At 39.3% G+C, this 13,782-nt stretch overlaps 1 protein-coding gene across 10 annotated transcripts in view; it reads right to left on the minus strand.

Moving 5' to 3' along the window:
- Nucleotides 1–2,168: 2,168 nt before the first annotated feature.
- ADGRG2 (adhesion G protein-coupled receptor G2) overlaps nucleotides 2,169–13,782 on the minus strand; it is a 64,003-nt gene continuing 52,389 nt past the window's right edge. For 8 of the 10 annotated variants that reach the window (XM_017831503.1, XM_017831498.1, XM_017831499.1 and 5 more), the window contains 3 exons: nucleotides 12,140–12,241; nucleotides 7,258–7,410; nucleotides 2,169–2,690 (listed from right to left, as the gene is read on the minus strand). In XM_017831503.1, the coding sequence (XP_017686992.1) occupies nucleotides 2,506–2,690; nucleotides 7,258–7,410; nucleotides 12,140–12,241 (440 nt within the window). In that variant the 3' untranslated portion in view covers nucleotides 2,169–2,505. Of the gene's footprint in view, nucleotides 2,691–7,257; nucleotides 7,411–8,051; nucleotides 8,144–12,139; nucleotides 12,242–13,782 lie in introns of those variants that run through there. The other 2 variants (XM_017831504.1, XM_017831505.1) reach the window with 2 other exon arrangements.

A 13,782-nucleotide genomic window follows, 5' to 3' on the forward strand; every position in this document is an offset into this window, starting at 1 on the left:
GCTAAACTCCTAGCAGTGCCCAACAGACCGAGTACCAAAAGGATACCATAACACCTAATGTGAAAACACATTTTCAGCTAGTTTAATGATGATGATTATTCACTGAGCTAAAATAATATGCTGGTATGAGCACAAAATTTTGCTACAATATGTGCGTGCTTTTAAGTGGCAAAGTCAGAAAGGGCTCCCCACCCCTAGGAATATATAAAATAAAAATTATTTAAAGAAGCCTAACATATCTTAGTGTGCAAAAAAATAGAAACAAAAGGAAGATTCCAAGCAGGTCAGTGACAGCGGAATATGTGTTTTCATTGGGAATTTAACTACTGAAGCCAAATGCAGCTGTGTGCTTTTGCTTATAGCATACTTGTGGGAGAGCTTCAGCAGACTTGGACGGGCATTGGCCGGACAGACTTACCACGGTTTTCTCTGCTAAAATCCAAATCTTCTAGAACTGTGAAAGGTAAAATCCGTGAGAGACAATTAATGTAACAGCTAGGTCAGCATTTTCTCCAAGAGGTTACTGCAGTTCATGTAATCTGAAGAATTGTAATACAGGCCAGTATTAATGACACATTCATCTAAAAGACAAAGTTTATATATTTTATGTGTTGTATTTGCTGCAAATTTATTACTTTTTTTTACAGTTGAAAATATAAATATAAGAACATTAAATAAATTTACAAGAAACACTGCAAAGGCAATTAGCCAAATAGTTAAAGCATTCACAGAAATGCATTCCAGCTACTAGCATTCCAGGATGGGCTTTTATTAACATGCAGCTAAAACCATGCGGATAAACACAGCGAATACTTTAAATTCTCACATTAAAAACATATTCAGAGTAATCTTAGATATAGGTGACCGAAAAAACCCATGTGTTATCCACAGAACCACAAGAGGGTTTGAGTACTGAAGAGGTTCAGTTGCTGAACTGCAGCAGAGCCCCAGATAGGAGGCATTTAGCTGATGCTTTTTGTTGAGAAGAGTGTTTCCAGAGCTCCCTGCTGAGTCCTCTGGGAAAGCAAAGCCCTTGCTCTCCTTCAACATGCATCTGCTTCACACATCCCCCTTTACAGGGTCTGTTACTCTGCAGTCAGGTGCCAGTTTGTTCTAGTTCTTGCTCCAGGAGCATCCAGCCTTTGACCAAGAACACAGATTAAAAAAAGCAGTGGTCACAGCCACACACCTGTGTGAGGAAGAAGAGGTACAGCCAGGGCTCAGGCTAATTTCTGTTCAGGAAGAATCTTCAAAACGTTGTATGGGCTTTCAGTTGTTTTGCATGAAGAGCAAAAATCCAGCCTTTATCAGGCAAATATCACAAGGGGAATGAAATTTTGCTTCAGCACTTACTGAGCAAGGGCTTCGGGATTTGGTTTGCCAACCAAGGGCCAAAGCACAAGCAGAAATACTCATTAGAATAGCCCAAGAGCTGCCCCTTAAAAAACAGCCACACAATGAAGTAAACAATTTCTCAGCTACTAAACATAGCAGTTGGTACTTATTATTTCTATTTTTTTTCCCAAAAACCCACAAACTTCTCTACTTTCATCATTGCAAATGAGAGATGGCAGTGTGTATAATCTCTGGAACCACCACTCAAGACAAAAACTGACTCTGCTGAAATCAGTGGCAAAAATTCTGATGGACTTATTCAAGCCACAACATAACTTAGTTGTATTTAATAACCCTCTGACTACTTTACTTATCACTCCCTCATTCATGGCACTCTAGTTGGATTATATTCAGTTTTTATCCCTCTGTCGTGTACTAAAAAGTTGCTAGAGGTTCAAGACTGATCGTGTTTGTTATTTACAGTTCTCCATCTAGTGAATATATTCAAACCACTGTAAGTGATTCCACTTACTCAACAAAGTAACTTCTATATCATTCTGTTAAAGTTAATTAACTAAAGAAAAATATGAACTTACAATAAAAGTTAAAAACAAAATACCAATTATTTTTCTATACATAGGAATATTTATATTACAAGAAATAAATATAAAATTATCATTGAGATGCTTAAGAGTTGATATTTTTCTGTTTATGTACATCACTACAGAGTTTACTACTACAACGTACAAAAAGTTGAGGACAGTGTAGCTAACATTTTGAAAGTTAACATCGTTTGTATGGACAAGTTGTAACTTTCTACATCTATACAATACTACTAAGCATTATAACCAGATAAACTTAATTGTAATAAAAAAAAGTCTAAACAAAACTTTTGTTCAGATGTAAAAAAAAACCCTCAAAAAACCCATTCTGATGGAGAATCAAAATGGAAATGTGCCAGCTGTAATCTGACATCCAAGACCTTGTAAAAATAGTAGCTTCCTTTTTTTTTCCTTTAATAATTGTCCTTGTCAATCCATTGCATGGCTGCCTTGAAGTTCCAGTACCATATATTAAATAAAATCAGTTCTTGGTGTGCTCACATTATGTAAAACTGTTAAAGTAAAACTCTACTTCACACTGTAAAACAATGTGCTGTTTAAAAGGAAATCACATTTTCTCCATAGAATTTAGGCTTCCTCTTTTTGAAGTCCTTCTGAGTGAGATGTGGCTTTCTTGGCTGCCAGTATCATCCTTGTCTTGAAATACAAGTTGTTTGCCTGAAAAGTCATGGAGACACACATCACCATTCTGTACACTGAAAAGAACACCATTCTTCTCACTGGAAAGATGGCCTGTTGAAACAAAAAAGTGCATCCCACATGAGAAAGGTTCAGAATTAGGTCTCCTATGTTTTTTCAGTCACTGAAGGGAGTTCCTAGACTCTCATTTTATCCCTGCAACAATTAAAAAAATGTGGATTTTTCTGTACTTATTTTGTATATAGTTCTCTGTGTGAAACCATGAGATTTGAGAGATGCACAATAGTGTCATAGATTTTCTTGTTTTAAAGAAAAAAAACAAAACCTTCTTTGGAATTTTTTCCCTTTACCACTGTGGAAGAAAGGTGTTGAGTGAGGGAGGGAGAGGAGATGGCCAGAGTGAGCACACACACAAAAGGACTGGCTAATACCCCCATATTCCAAGCTAATGTCTTCAGCAGACTGTAGGGGAAGGTGAGGTTTTGGTTTTTTTCTTCTGGGGACAGCACCTCACTTTTGCCCGGACTCAGGGAGGGAGGGTGTGTGAAAAGAGCGAGCTCCGGGATTCATTTTGTTTTCGGCCAAGTCATCTAGCTGCCTTTGGACCCGGTTCGCCTTGGTTCCCTCACGCCCTGTTCTGCCCACGGCCCGGATTTGCCTCGGATTTCATGGGAGAAGCCGGTAGCATCTGCAGAGGAACTTTTGAGGGGAAAAGATGTTCTTACACACACACACACACACACACTCCTCCTTCTCCGTGCCGGTGGCAGTTTACACCCATTGACGAGGAAGAGGAGTTCCAGCCAGAGCCTTCGACAGCGGGAGTCCACAGGAGGAATCATCCTCCCGCTCCTCCCTCCCCTTCCGTGCGGTCCCACCAGAGCCCAGCCGGGCTCCCTGCTGGCCCTGGTTAGAACTGCGCCGAAAAGTACTTAATTGTATTCGGAGGGAGTTTGGGTGCGGGACTGTTGCTTGTTTTCTTTTGTTGTGTTACCTATACACGTATATTCTTTGGTAAAGAGATGTTATTTTTCTTTTCCACACCTTTTCAACTGGAGCCTCTTAATTTCGAAGTTATAATTACTTAGAGGGTGGAGGTTGGTTTTTCTCATATCCCGCCCTCCTTAGCAAACACTTCTGTCTAGTTAAACTGAGACAAATAGGATTCCATAGTTTTAAACAGTCAGGGTCACGATTCTCAAAATATAAACCTTGACTTGGAATAAATATCAGTAGATGAGATGCAAAATACTTCTTATTTTAGTTTTGCTTTATCAAGTTAAGTTTAAAAGGTTTCTCAGGTATGCCATGCATCTGAAAGAAGAAAGTGTTTGAGAAAACAAGGATTTTTTTTTTCCTTTGAAAGGCATTCAATTTGCAGTATTTATTTCTGGAGGACAATCAGAATATGGCCTAGGTCCAATCATGGGTCAAAGTAATTTAGACTGGAGAGAATCTTACACATTTAGGTGAATCTACAATGAACATGTATAATTCCACTGGTGACTGAAGCCTTTTAATGACATGCTCCACAAATGCTCAGTTCACTGGATAGAATCTCCTACCTCTATGCATCACATTCTAAATATTTTTTAATGAGAAATTGGATTTTTTTATTTTAAGTATTTGTGTAAATGCCTCTGGTTTGGATTTTTTTTAATTTAGTTATTAATTTAAGCAGCCATCAAGCACTTAAGCAGGCACAAATGTAAAAAGGGTAAGATGAGCAGGAGAGCTTTTTTCATCAATTCAAATTGTAAAAAAACTGAAATGACAGAAAATAAACATACTTGCTGACACTGTAATTGTTGTTTAACCCCCTGCCTGACTACAACTGTTTTATTTTAGGAGTGTTCAAAATAGCTGTGCCCTAATGTTAGGGCAAAATCTGGGAAGAAAATAAGGCTATTGTCTGAACAAATTCAGAGAAGTAGTTTCTCTTCCTCAGTGAGAAACCTGATGATATCAGGTATGCCATGTGATACCAAATGGCAGTTTCCAAGCATGCAAATTGGTAACAGAAAAACTGAAACCAATGAAGTATTAGAATGCCAAGAAAAGATGAAGTTACACTGTCCAGTAGGCAAGCAAAGCCACATCCCAAATTTATCATGGTAAACCATTCAGTCCTCAATCTGGAATAGCATTTCAGTGGAAGCAGTGAGGTCAAAATCATAAAGTGTTTACAGCTCAGTGTATTTATGACATAGGTCTTAATTTCTAGAGTGTTTTCTTTTTGGAGCTCACTTTTTAAAGTGAAGCATTACAATGTTATTTTGAAGTTCTGGCTGTGAGAGCAGGACAATCAGGTACAGCAAATTAGAAGGTCCCATGTTCCTAACACCAGTCAATTGCCTTTTGGAGGCATTTGCCCAGCTCTTCTGAGATACAACTGTCCCATATTTGGAAGATTAAGGGTAAGGAATTGCCTCAAAGAGTTTTGCTGTCCAAGCATAGGTTTAGCTATCTTCTCATGGAAGTCCTAAAGACCCAGAAGAATTATTTAGTCAAACTATGCAAGGAAGGTATCATACAACCCTCTTGACATGAGTGGATGCTGTGGTACAAGGTTGACAATATATTCAAAATATACAATAAAATACAGGAGAAAATGAAGTGGATCATCTGAGACATCTGTGTTTGTGAGTGCACTGGAACAATGTTCTTTAGCTGCTTTGTCTGAGAAGCCTTTGGCACCGGACACACAGACTGTCACACTGGAAAGATCTAATTATCTGAATAAACTGGGACAGAATTGGAGGGTGTCCCACAGAATTGGCATCACTCAATGGTTTAGATCATCAGTTTAGCATCTCATTCTAAAATGCTATCCAAAACAACAAAAACATTTTCCAGAAAGCCACAACAGGACTATTCACTCAGTTGCTACAACAAAGTAGGTTAATAGAACATCTCTGTTATCTTTCTTTCTGTTGAGAAAAGCAGTCAAATGCTTATACACAGCTGTGTATAAGCATATAAAATGCTTATACACATATAGGGAGAGATGGCATCTTTCATCAGAGTAATTAATATAGCTGGGGAAAAACACACACCCATCAAGACATGCAAGCTTTTGTGCCTGAAAATTTCTCTCTTTGAGAGGTAATACCTCTACCTAGAATGTTACCTGACTTTACTGGTGAGAGTTACTGGATTCTGGTTCTTAACTGACCTGTTAGATACAAAGTATGTTAATTATTGCATTGTGTGGTATCCAAATTAAGAGATTTTATAAATGAGTATGAAAAAAAAAAGGAACTAGTTTTACAAGCTCAGTTTGGAAAACTATTCAGGGCATGTCCAAGTGCCATTTCCTGAAGTATTGTGATTTCTTTTCAATGTGCACTTAGTACATTCAAAGGGACAGTAATCTATTAGGGGGCAGCACATATGAATTCCATAGCTTTTACTCTGTACATCTGAGAGGTTATCTGCTGAGATTATCCCATTGATTATCTGCTGTCTTCTGACAGCATAGACCAGGAAATGAGGGCAACCCCACCTCTCCGAGCATGTCCAACAAATTCATAATAAACATTCTAGCTGATGACATGACTTTTTAGCCTCAACTCTTAATCAATTGGGAAAGATACGTCAGGCACACAGGAGTAATGTCCTCTGAGATTTGCTCAAGTTTTTATCCATTACAGATTTTTAAGTTATTTTTCTCTTTGAAAAACTGCTGGTCTTTTCTGAGAGCTCAAATCAGCAGCATGACATGTGCCCAGCAAGAGTGTGAAAAACTAGATTATGTCCACTGAAAAAAGATCACTTTTTAATAAGTACCTTCAGTGGTGATTCATATTTAGTTTTCTCAATAGACAAATAAGCCACACCAAATTGCAAGTGAAGTTGAGTGGAGTGCTACATACACCTGCGTTTCAACTTATCAGGAACAGAGCAGAGGGTAACAGTTCAGAGGACAGTACTATGTCAGAACAGGAAGGATAGGTAATTTTACTTCTGAAGAATTGTTTCTTGCAACAAAGATGTTTCTGTTAGGCAAAAACATCCTTAAAAACCCCGCAGGGGAAATAAAGGGCTATAGAGAAATTCAGTTTCGATGTTTCTTCTGTAGCCAACGGTGAGGAAGCCCTCTCAGCAGTGCTCTCTTCACTGAGGTGATAAGTTATAGTCTCCATTTTCTCTTACTTCTCTTATAAGTAGCTTCCATATGAGCACTCCATTAATTTTCTTCCTCACATTACCTCCTACTTGATTTCTTTCAGACTTTCAAGCTACATTATTATCCTATATTTATTTCTTCTTTAGGCAATATTTGTTCTAACATGGTTTAAAATGTGAACTGTTTCAAAATGTGCTTGAAGTTTTTTGTCATGTATTCATCCAACAAGAAAAGTGTTATCAGCAGCTTCTGGTAAGTAATTGCTATAATAACAAATATTACCCACTAAATGATATATAAATCAAGAGTTCCCAGTGACTAGGAGAAATGGATATTTTACAACTTTGCCTATAGTTCCCTAAAATGGAGGTGTGATATTATTTGTGAGGAAATCCTGAAATATTCTGACCCTGTACTTATGAGTAACATTTTGCCAGCACTTCCTTTTACATCAGCATAAAAGAGAATAGCACTTGTGTTTCAAGACAAGGAAAAAATAGCTTGAGAAATATTACTTGGCATTATACTTACCATTTCCATTCGCGTGCACTGAATAATCATTATTCATTAGCAGTGTTGTAGAGTTAGTGGAGTTACTGTTTGATTGTAAGGAATTGGAAGAACTGGATACTCCTTGATTTACAGTCTGCTTCTTTAAACCGTTAGTAGCAGTTCTACTCCAGTCTACAACAGATACATGACACAGAAAATAGCACAACTCATACAAGCAATATATAAAAATATAGTTAATAATGCAACTGAATTAAAATAAAAGCAAGGCTTTATCCACTCTTCTCACAGTATTCTAGACAGAATTATATTCTCCTAAGAATTCAATGATTCTTGATGTTTAAAATTATTTAAATATAGTTCCTTTTTCTCCTGTCCCTTTTGTTAATAAAAGTAGTTTTCCCAGGCTGTTTGTTACTGACAGCTATTCCGGGACTTCCCCATGTGGGTTCCAGGGGCCTGCCATGAGGGATACGACACCACCCCACCTCTGTGAGGTTTGACTCATCCCTTTCCTCTCCAGACACACACACATGTACCCCACCACAAGGTGCTTCCAACCCAATAGTTACTGATCTGATGTCTAACATTCCACTCCATTGGGTTGGAACAACCACTAGGACCAGGTTTAACCATTTCTCATATTCTTGTAGAGGCAGCCGTGGTGCAAGCTAGTGGACAGAGGGAGAAAAAGGACGGGAGAAAGAGGAAAGTATGCAAGAAAGCACACAGTGGGCAGTTGTTATATCAATAACTATAAACTAGGAGTTCTATCAATATAGAAACTCTGCTCTATGCAAATCACTATCTCTCACCCAGTGGGTCCCGAACTGCAGCAAATCAGGATCCAGGGAAAGAGTTCAGAATCTGGTTATTGCAGTGGCCAGAGAACTTCTTCCACTTGTATCTGTGGACAGCATCCTTCTTTGGTAAGGTACAGCACTTTAAAGAATCTTTGCTTACTTAATAACAACACATTAGGCATTAGCTCAAACCAAATACCTATATCCTAGACTACTACTTTACCACCCTCATCCTTCCCACCAAGCAGGCTTCAGGGGCAATGTCAAGGTGTATCATGGGAAAGAGATATTCAGTAATACACAAAAATCTGGTTGCCACAGGGGAAACTGTTCTTACCAACTCAGTCTAACTTACAAAAAAACTTCAGTGGTTACTAAACTCAAAATCTTCACCTGTTTGCAGCTGGAGAAAACTTTTTGCTGCCACCAACAGTCTTTGTTATCCCCTTTTCTCCCTCCCTCCAGGGGCTATCCACTCTGAGGAGGTAGGAACAGGTATACACTACTTTGGTTATTCTGAGCTATTGCACTTGCTGTTTCAGAAAAGAAACACAAACATTACAGCAAAACAAAACTTAAAGGCACAAAATGATTATGGTCTTATGCTAGAGACTGCTTTTTGCTAACACAAAAAGGTGACACGTTTAGTCTTTTTACTTTACAGTCTCTAATTCTGTTGCAGCTATTTTCTGTTTCTAGAGTTGACTTTATTATTCTAGGATTTCCTGCTTGTAGATCTCTCAAGTGTGGGTAAATACAGAAATCAGAAAAAATCTTGTTGGCACTTCCTTTCCTCTTTGGACATTTGTATGAGAGGAGAGAAAAGAAAACTTGGTCCTGCTGAGATCGGTCTTAAAAAGAGGGAACAATCCATTTGGTGTCAATTCTGTGTTCTCTGCCATGGGCATTGGTGGCTACCTATGCAACAATTGCTATTTGGCTTGCAATTCTTTTTCTGGCTCCTAGAGGCAAGGGATAGAAAGCTGAGGAACCAAATTTCCAATCATTCCTCTTAGAATCTAGCCAGGCTTTTCTTTTAAGGAGGTCTAATACCATAATATTCCTAGGGAAAGGACCCAATATCATTATCGCCTTAGTGGGGTAATCATCACCCAGTAACCAGCATTTCACTCAAGCCATCTGCTGCAGCCAACCGCATCAGCAACATAAATCTGGTTTTTATCAGGGACTACCCCACATCTTTTTGCAGTTTTTCATTCAAGGCAGAAATTTGGGCCCCTGTATCAACTGACAAGGTGGCAGGGGGATCATAAAGGACCAAGGTGAAAGGTTATTACCATATCTCCCTCTTTGTTTTCAGTGAGCTTTCTGCTATGTTTCCATCTGTCGCCCCCAGCTCATTTACCAGGGAGTTTCCCGACTTTTCCGCTAAAGAGGTTGTAGATACTTCAAACTTGCCAGGCACCAAAGTAGCATTGTTTCCTTTTTTGGGACTATCATTTGACTGTCTCCACATTTTTACAAGCATTTGTAAAATGGTCTTGACTGTCTGACCATCAGTTCTCAAGGGATACCGTCTTTTTCAATCCCTCATTCTACAATAGGCTCTTCGAGACTTTGCCTTCCCAGTTTCAGCCTCTAAATCGTGGAGGCTTTGTCCTTCACTCCATCCTACGGACGGTCTTTGAGTTTTCACTTCATTTGCAGCACTAATTATCTGTCTACTATAATTTATTAAGTCCTCGGCTATTTCCCCCCATGTAAGACCAGGTCCTGCCTGCAGCCCTCCTGCCCAAGCAGCTCTAAGCCGATCTTGCAATTGTGTGGCATAAAGCTTTGATGATAGTCCTTCTATCAGGAGATTAAATCTGTCCAGATTGGCAAGAAACAACATAGGAGGGGCTGATGAAGGACAAGCCACCTTTCGTGCATTAATTGGAGGCAAGCAATTGTATGCTTTTAGTGAGTTTACTCGTGTTGAGGTGGGCATAGCGACAGGTTCTCCGCTCTCAAAGGGGTCTAGTCTTTCTACTCAATAAGCTGCTCTCTGGGTAAGGAATCAAGGGTTTTTGCCATCAGGCATTGTTAGAAACACCTCCGGGCCCCAGAATCTGTGTTTCCTCATCTGAAAGTTTTATTTCCACCTGTGAGCGAAACTCTCCAAATGTACTCTGTTTCACTGTCTCTTGCATGCTTACTGTATTTCTTTTACAATTTTAACAACTCTGTTGGGGAATAAGGTATCTTTTTAGTTGTTACCATGGGCTCTGCCTACCCATCTTCACCTTCATACACAAATCTGGTCTTCACAAGCGGACATAGTTTGGGTAGGAGGGGGAGCTTTTGCTTTACTGTATCAAAATTCTGCTTCAAAGAAATGGATTTCGCCTCCCAAGCGTCAAGAGACTTAACGTCACAGTTACGATACTCTGCTTCTTTAGCCAGGCTAGGGGATTTCATTTTGTACCCCATTCCCCTACCCAGGTGGGAAGTGGATTATGGTTAACATATCTTGCCTCCTTAGCCAGGCTTGAGTCACTTTCCATCCCTCCACTCAGGTGGGCAATTTGCAACTACAACTCTTTTTCTCTCTCAGGGACTCGTTCAACTTGTCACATTTTCAACCAATTTCTTTTCAGCATTCAACCAAAAGGCATTCAACTCCACCTTTTGATGAGCTAAGCTCTCAGCTTTCACAGCCACTCTTAACTCAGCTAAGGACTCATTCTGTTTTTGATTGCACTGATTAGTAACAAATCTCTCTCTCTGAGCAGCCATCAGCACAAGTCTCAGCAAAGAACAGATTAAAGTCTTTCTTTTACCACATCTCTTTTTCTTCTGTCTCGCCAGTTCTTTATTTTCTTAGAGACTAACTTGGGATCATGCCAGTTTTCCTCAGCCCATCTTTCTTTCTTTCTTTGGGACTAGGTGTGCCTCATAATCTCTTAATTGCTCAGCAAGGGGGGAACAGTTTAGGTTCTTTTCACCTTCCACTTGGCTTCTGGCGACTGACATGCTTTGTCTCTTTGTTTGCAATTTGCAATTATTCCCAAACAAAAACCCCTCTTTTCATCTAAAGGTAAACCCTGCTCGAAGTGCCAAAGATGTAACACTCCACCCCCAAGGAGCTGCAAGCTCACAGGTTCAGCTAGGAGTTTTACTTTAATATATATATATATATATAAGGTTCTTTAATACCTCGAGATAGCGTCAAGAGAATAAGCTACAGACTTGTTCCCAAGAGGTATTTTTTATTAATAATTTAGGGGAGAAAATATGGGAACTTTGCAAAATTTCAAAAGGGCACCACACAAGCTAGGCGAAAATGTTCCACCACAGTACTGACCCAGCACATACTATTCCACACCATTTAAGTCAAAATCCAATGTCTCCACATCTAAGTCAAAATCCAATCCCTCGAGCTCCAAGCCACCCAAAGCATCAAGAAAGTAGCAAAGAAAGAGAAGCAGAGGGAGCAAGAAGAAAGAAGAAGAAAGAGGGAGAGACAGATCATACAGCTACCACTGGAACCTTGTGGAAGACCAGCTCTCACCTGTCCAGATGGCAGGGCCGTCACACGTGGCAAACATGCCTTTGGTTTTATCTGCTCTGGTCCCTACGGCCACCCCCTCCAGGCGGGGTCTCTGACCCACGGGCACTGTGGGGTCCCAGGCCAGGGTGAGGGGCAGTGTTCTCACTGTCCCTGCCAATCTGAGCCTGGCTTAGGGGCTCCAGGAGGTGTGGTGTGTTATAGTTTTCCCAGGCTGTTTGTGACTGACTCTGGGGTTTCCCCATGTGGGTTCCAGAGTCTTGTCATGCCACCTCACCTCACCCATCTCTTTCCTGCTACACACACACACACACACACACACACACACATAATCCCCAAAAGGTGATTCCAACCCAATAATAACTGATCTGGCATCTAACATGTGGAAGCATGTAAGAACTGTATCACCTACCACTCTTAAAAACTATAATTTGGGAGGTTTATTATACCTTGGATAATAAATTAGAACTGCAACTGCAGCAACATGATTGATTTTTTTTTGAAGTATTACAACATCCTAGGAATTAACACTGAGTGTAAGTATTCAGAAGTAAAAAAAAAAAAAAAAATTAAAAAAAATCATATTTACCAGAGTTTTCAGCTAGCCTGAATTTCCCACAACAGAGATATCTTCTCCACTGTTTACGGACGTTCTCCTTTGTTACACAATAGAAGATGAAAATGAAGAACCCTGCAAAGCAATAACAGTAGAGAATATTGCAAAATTTGCTTTCACTACTTCTTAATGAACTGTGTTTTGGTTTTCTTTCATTTCTTTTAAATTTCTAATCAAAAGTAATGACATCTTTGGTGAAAAAGTTTACAAGTCTGAACACTGCAGTATACTTACTCCATACATAGCTTACAGGAATCATACACACAAATGCAAAAACAACGAGTACAATCAAATCCACAAGGTACGTAAAGTTTCCTTCTATCAAATAAAAAAGGGGAAATTATCTTGATCCTGAAATTTACTTAACGCTTTTGGAAAAGAATTCAAAGCAATGTCAAACAGAGGGTGTGATACGACACTGTCAGGCTGTGCAGCTTTCAGCACATGGTGTGACACTGTCATATCTTCTATTAGAAGCTAACCTGTTACCAGAAAAATAACTTGTATCTAAAATGGTCATTAATGAGATCCCCCCTACCACAATTCCAAAGTCAAATATTTTCTAGAAGGGATGGTGCTCATGCCGTCTCTTGCCAGTGCCATATTACAGATTCTTTGTCTGCTTCTCTAACTGATTCTACTAAGTGACACAGGGTAGCATCTAACTTCCCCTGCTTAAAAGCCCATCATCATTGTCCATCTGCAATATTTCCCTGAGAACAGACCGGTTAGGTTTACAGTGAATAGAAAATAGCTTGAGATAAAACCAAATGATCAGACTGGTGTAGACACGCATGTACATTATGTTTACACTGCTTTTCGGGCAAATTAAGCATATAAAATTCCACTGGAAAAGATTACTCACATCTTCCTTTGCTAAAGTATCTTTCTTTGCTAAAGTATCTTTCTTAACTTTGGTTTTTAGGATTAGTTTTTGAACGTAACTAAGTGTTGCTCTATACCAAGCGGTTCTATGCCACTTTCAAATATTTTGAAACAGTTTTGAAACACCAGTATAAGCTTAATTCAATTAATACAATTTATGCAACTTTATTTATGCACTTCCAATATCAAAATTTGCCTATCACCTAACTTGAAACTGGGTAAACAGGGAACTTAGTTTCATGTAACAGATAATTCTGACCACACAGAATCTAGTCTTGTGTTAGTTCAACATAATCCTGTGCAAGACCTGGGAAAATGTGGGTCCAGCCCCTCACGATACCAAGGGTAAGCTACTCAAAAATCAACACAATAAATAGAGTAGAGGTATATACACTGAACCACAATTTTCATTGCTTTAGTCTCTCTGGGAAATCACCCAGCCAGTCATCTAAGTGCCATTTAAGCAAAAGTTCAGATCCAAACTTCAGCAGAGTAATTCAGGTACACTTAGATAACTGTAGGCACCTACAGTTCTTAAGTACTATAGGCCATGTTTAAGAGTTAAGCCACTACCGTTTAGATGTTGCAGCCTTGTCTGTCTCAATGGCCCTTTGCTGAATGTCACACCACCCCTCTAAGCCTTCGGAGAAGTGGAGAAATGGTAGAGTTTTCACTAGATTTATTGCATTATAATGTGAACACTTACAGTAACTGAGTATTCGCAATTGATC

The sequence above is a fragment of the Lepidothrix coronata genome, unplaced genomic scaffold, assembly GCF_001604755.1.
Source record: "Lepidothrix coronata isolate B3197 unplaced genomic scaffold, Lepidothrix_coronata-1.0 Scaffold191, whole genome shotgun sequence".
NCBI classification, from domain to species: domain Eukaryota; kingdom Metazoa; phylum Chordata; class Aves; order Passeriformes; family Pipridae; genus Lepidothrix; species Lepidothrix coronata.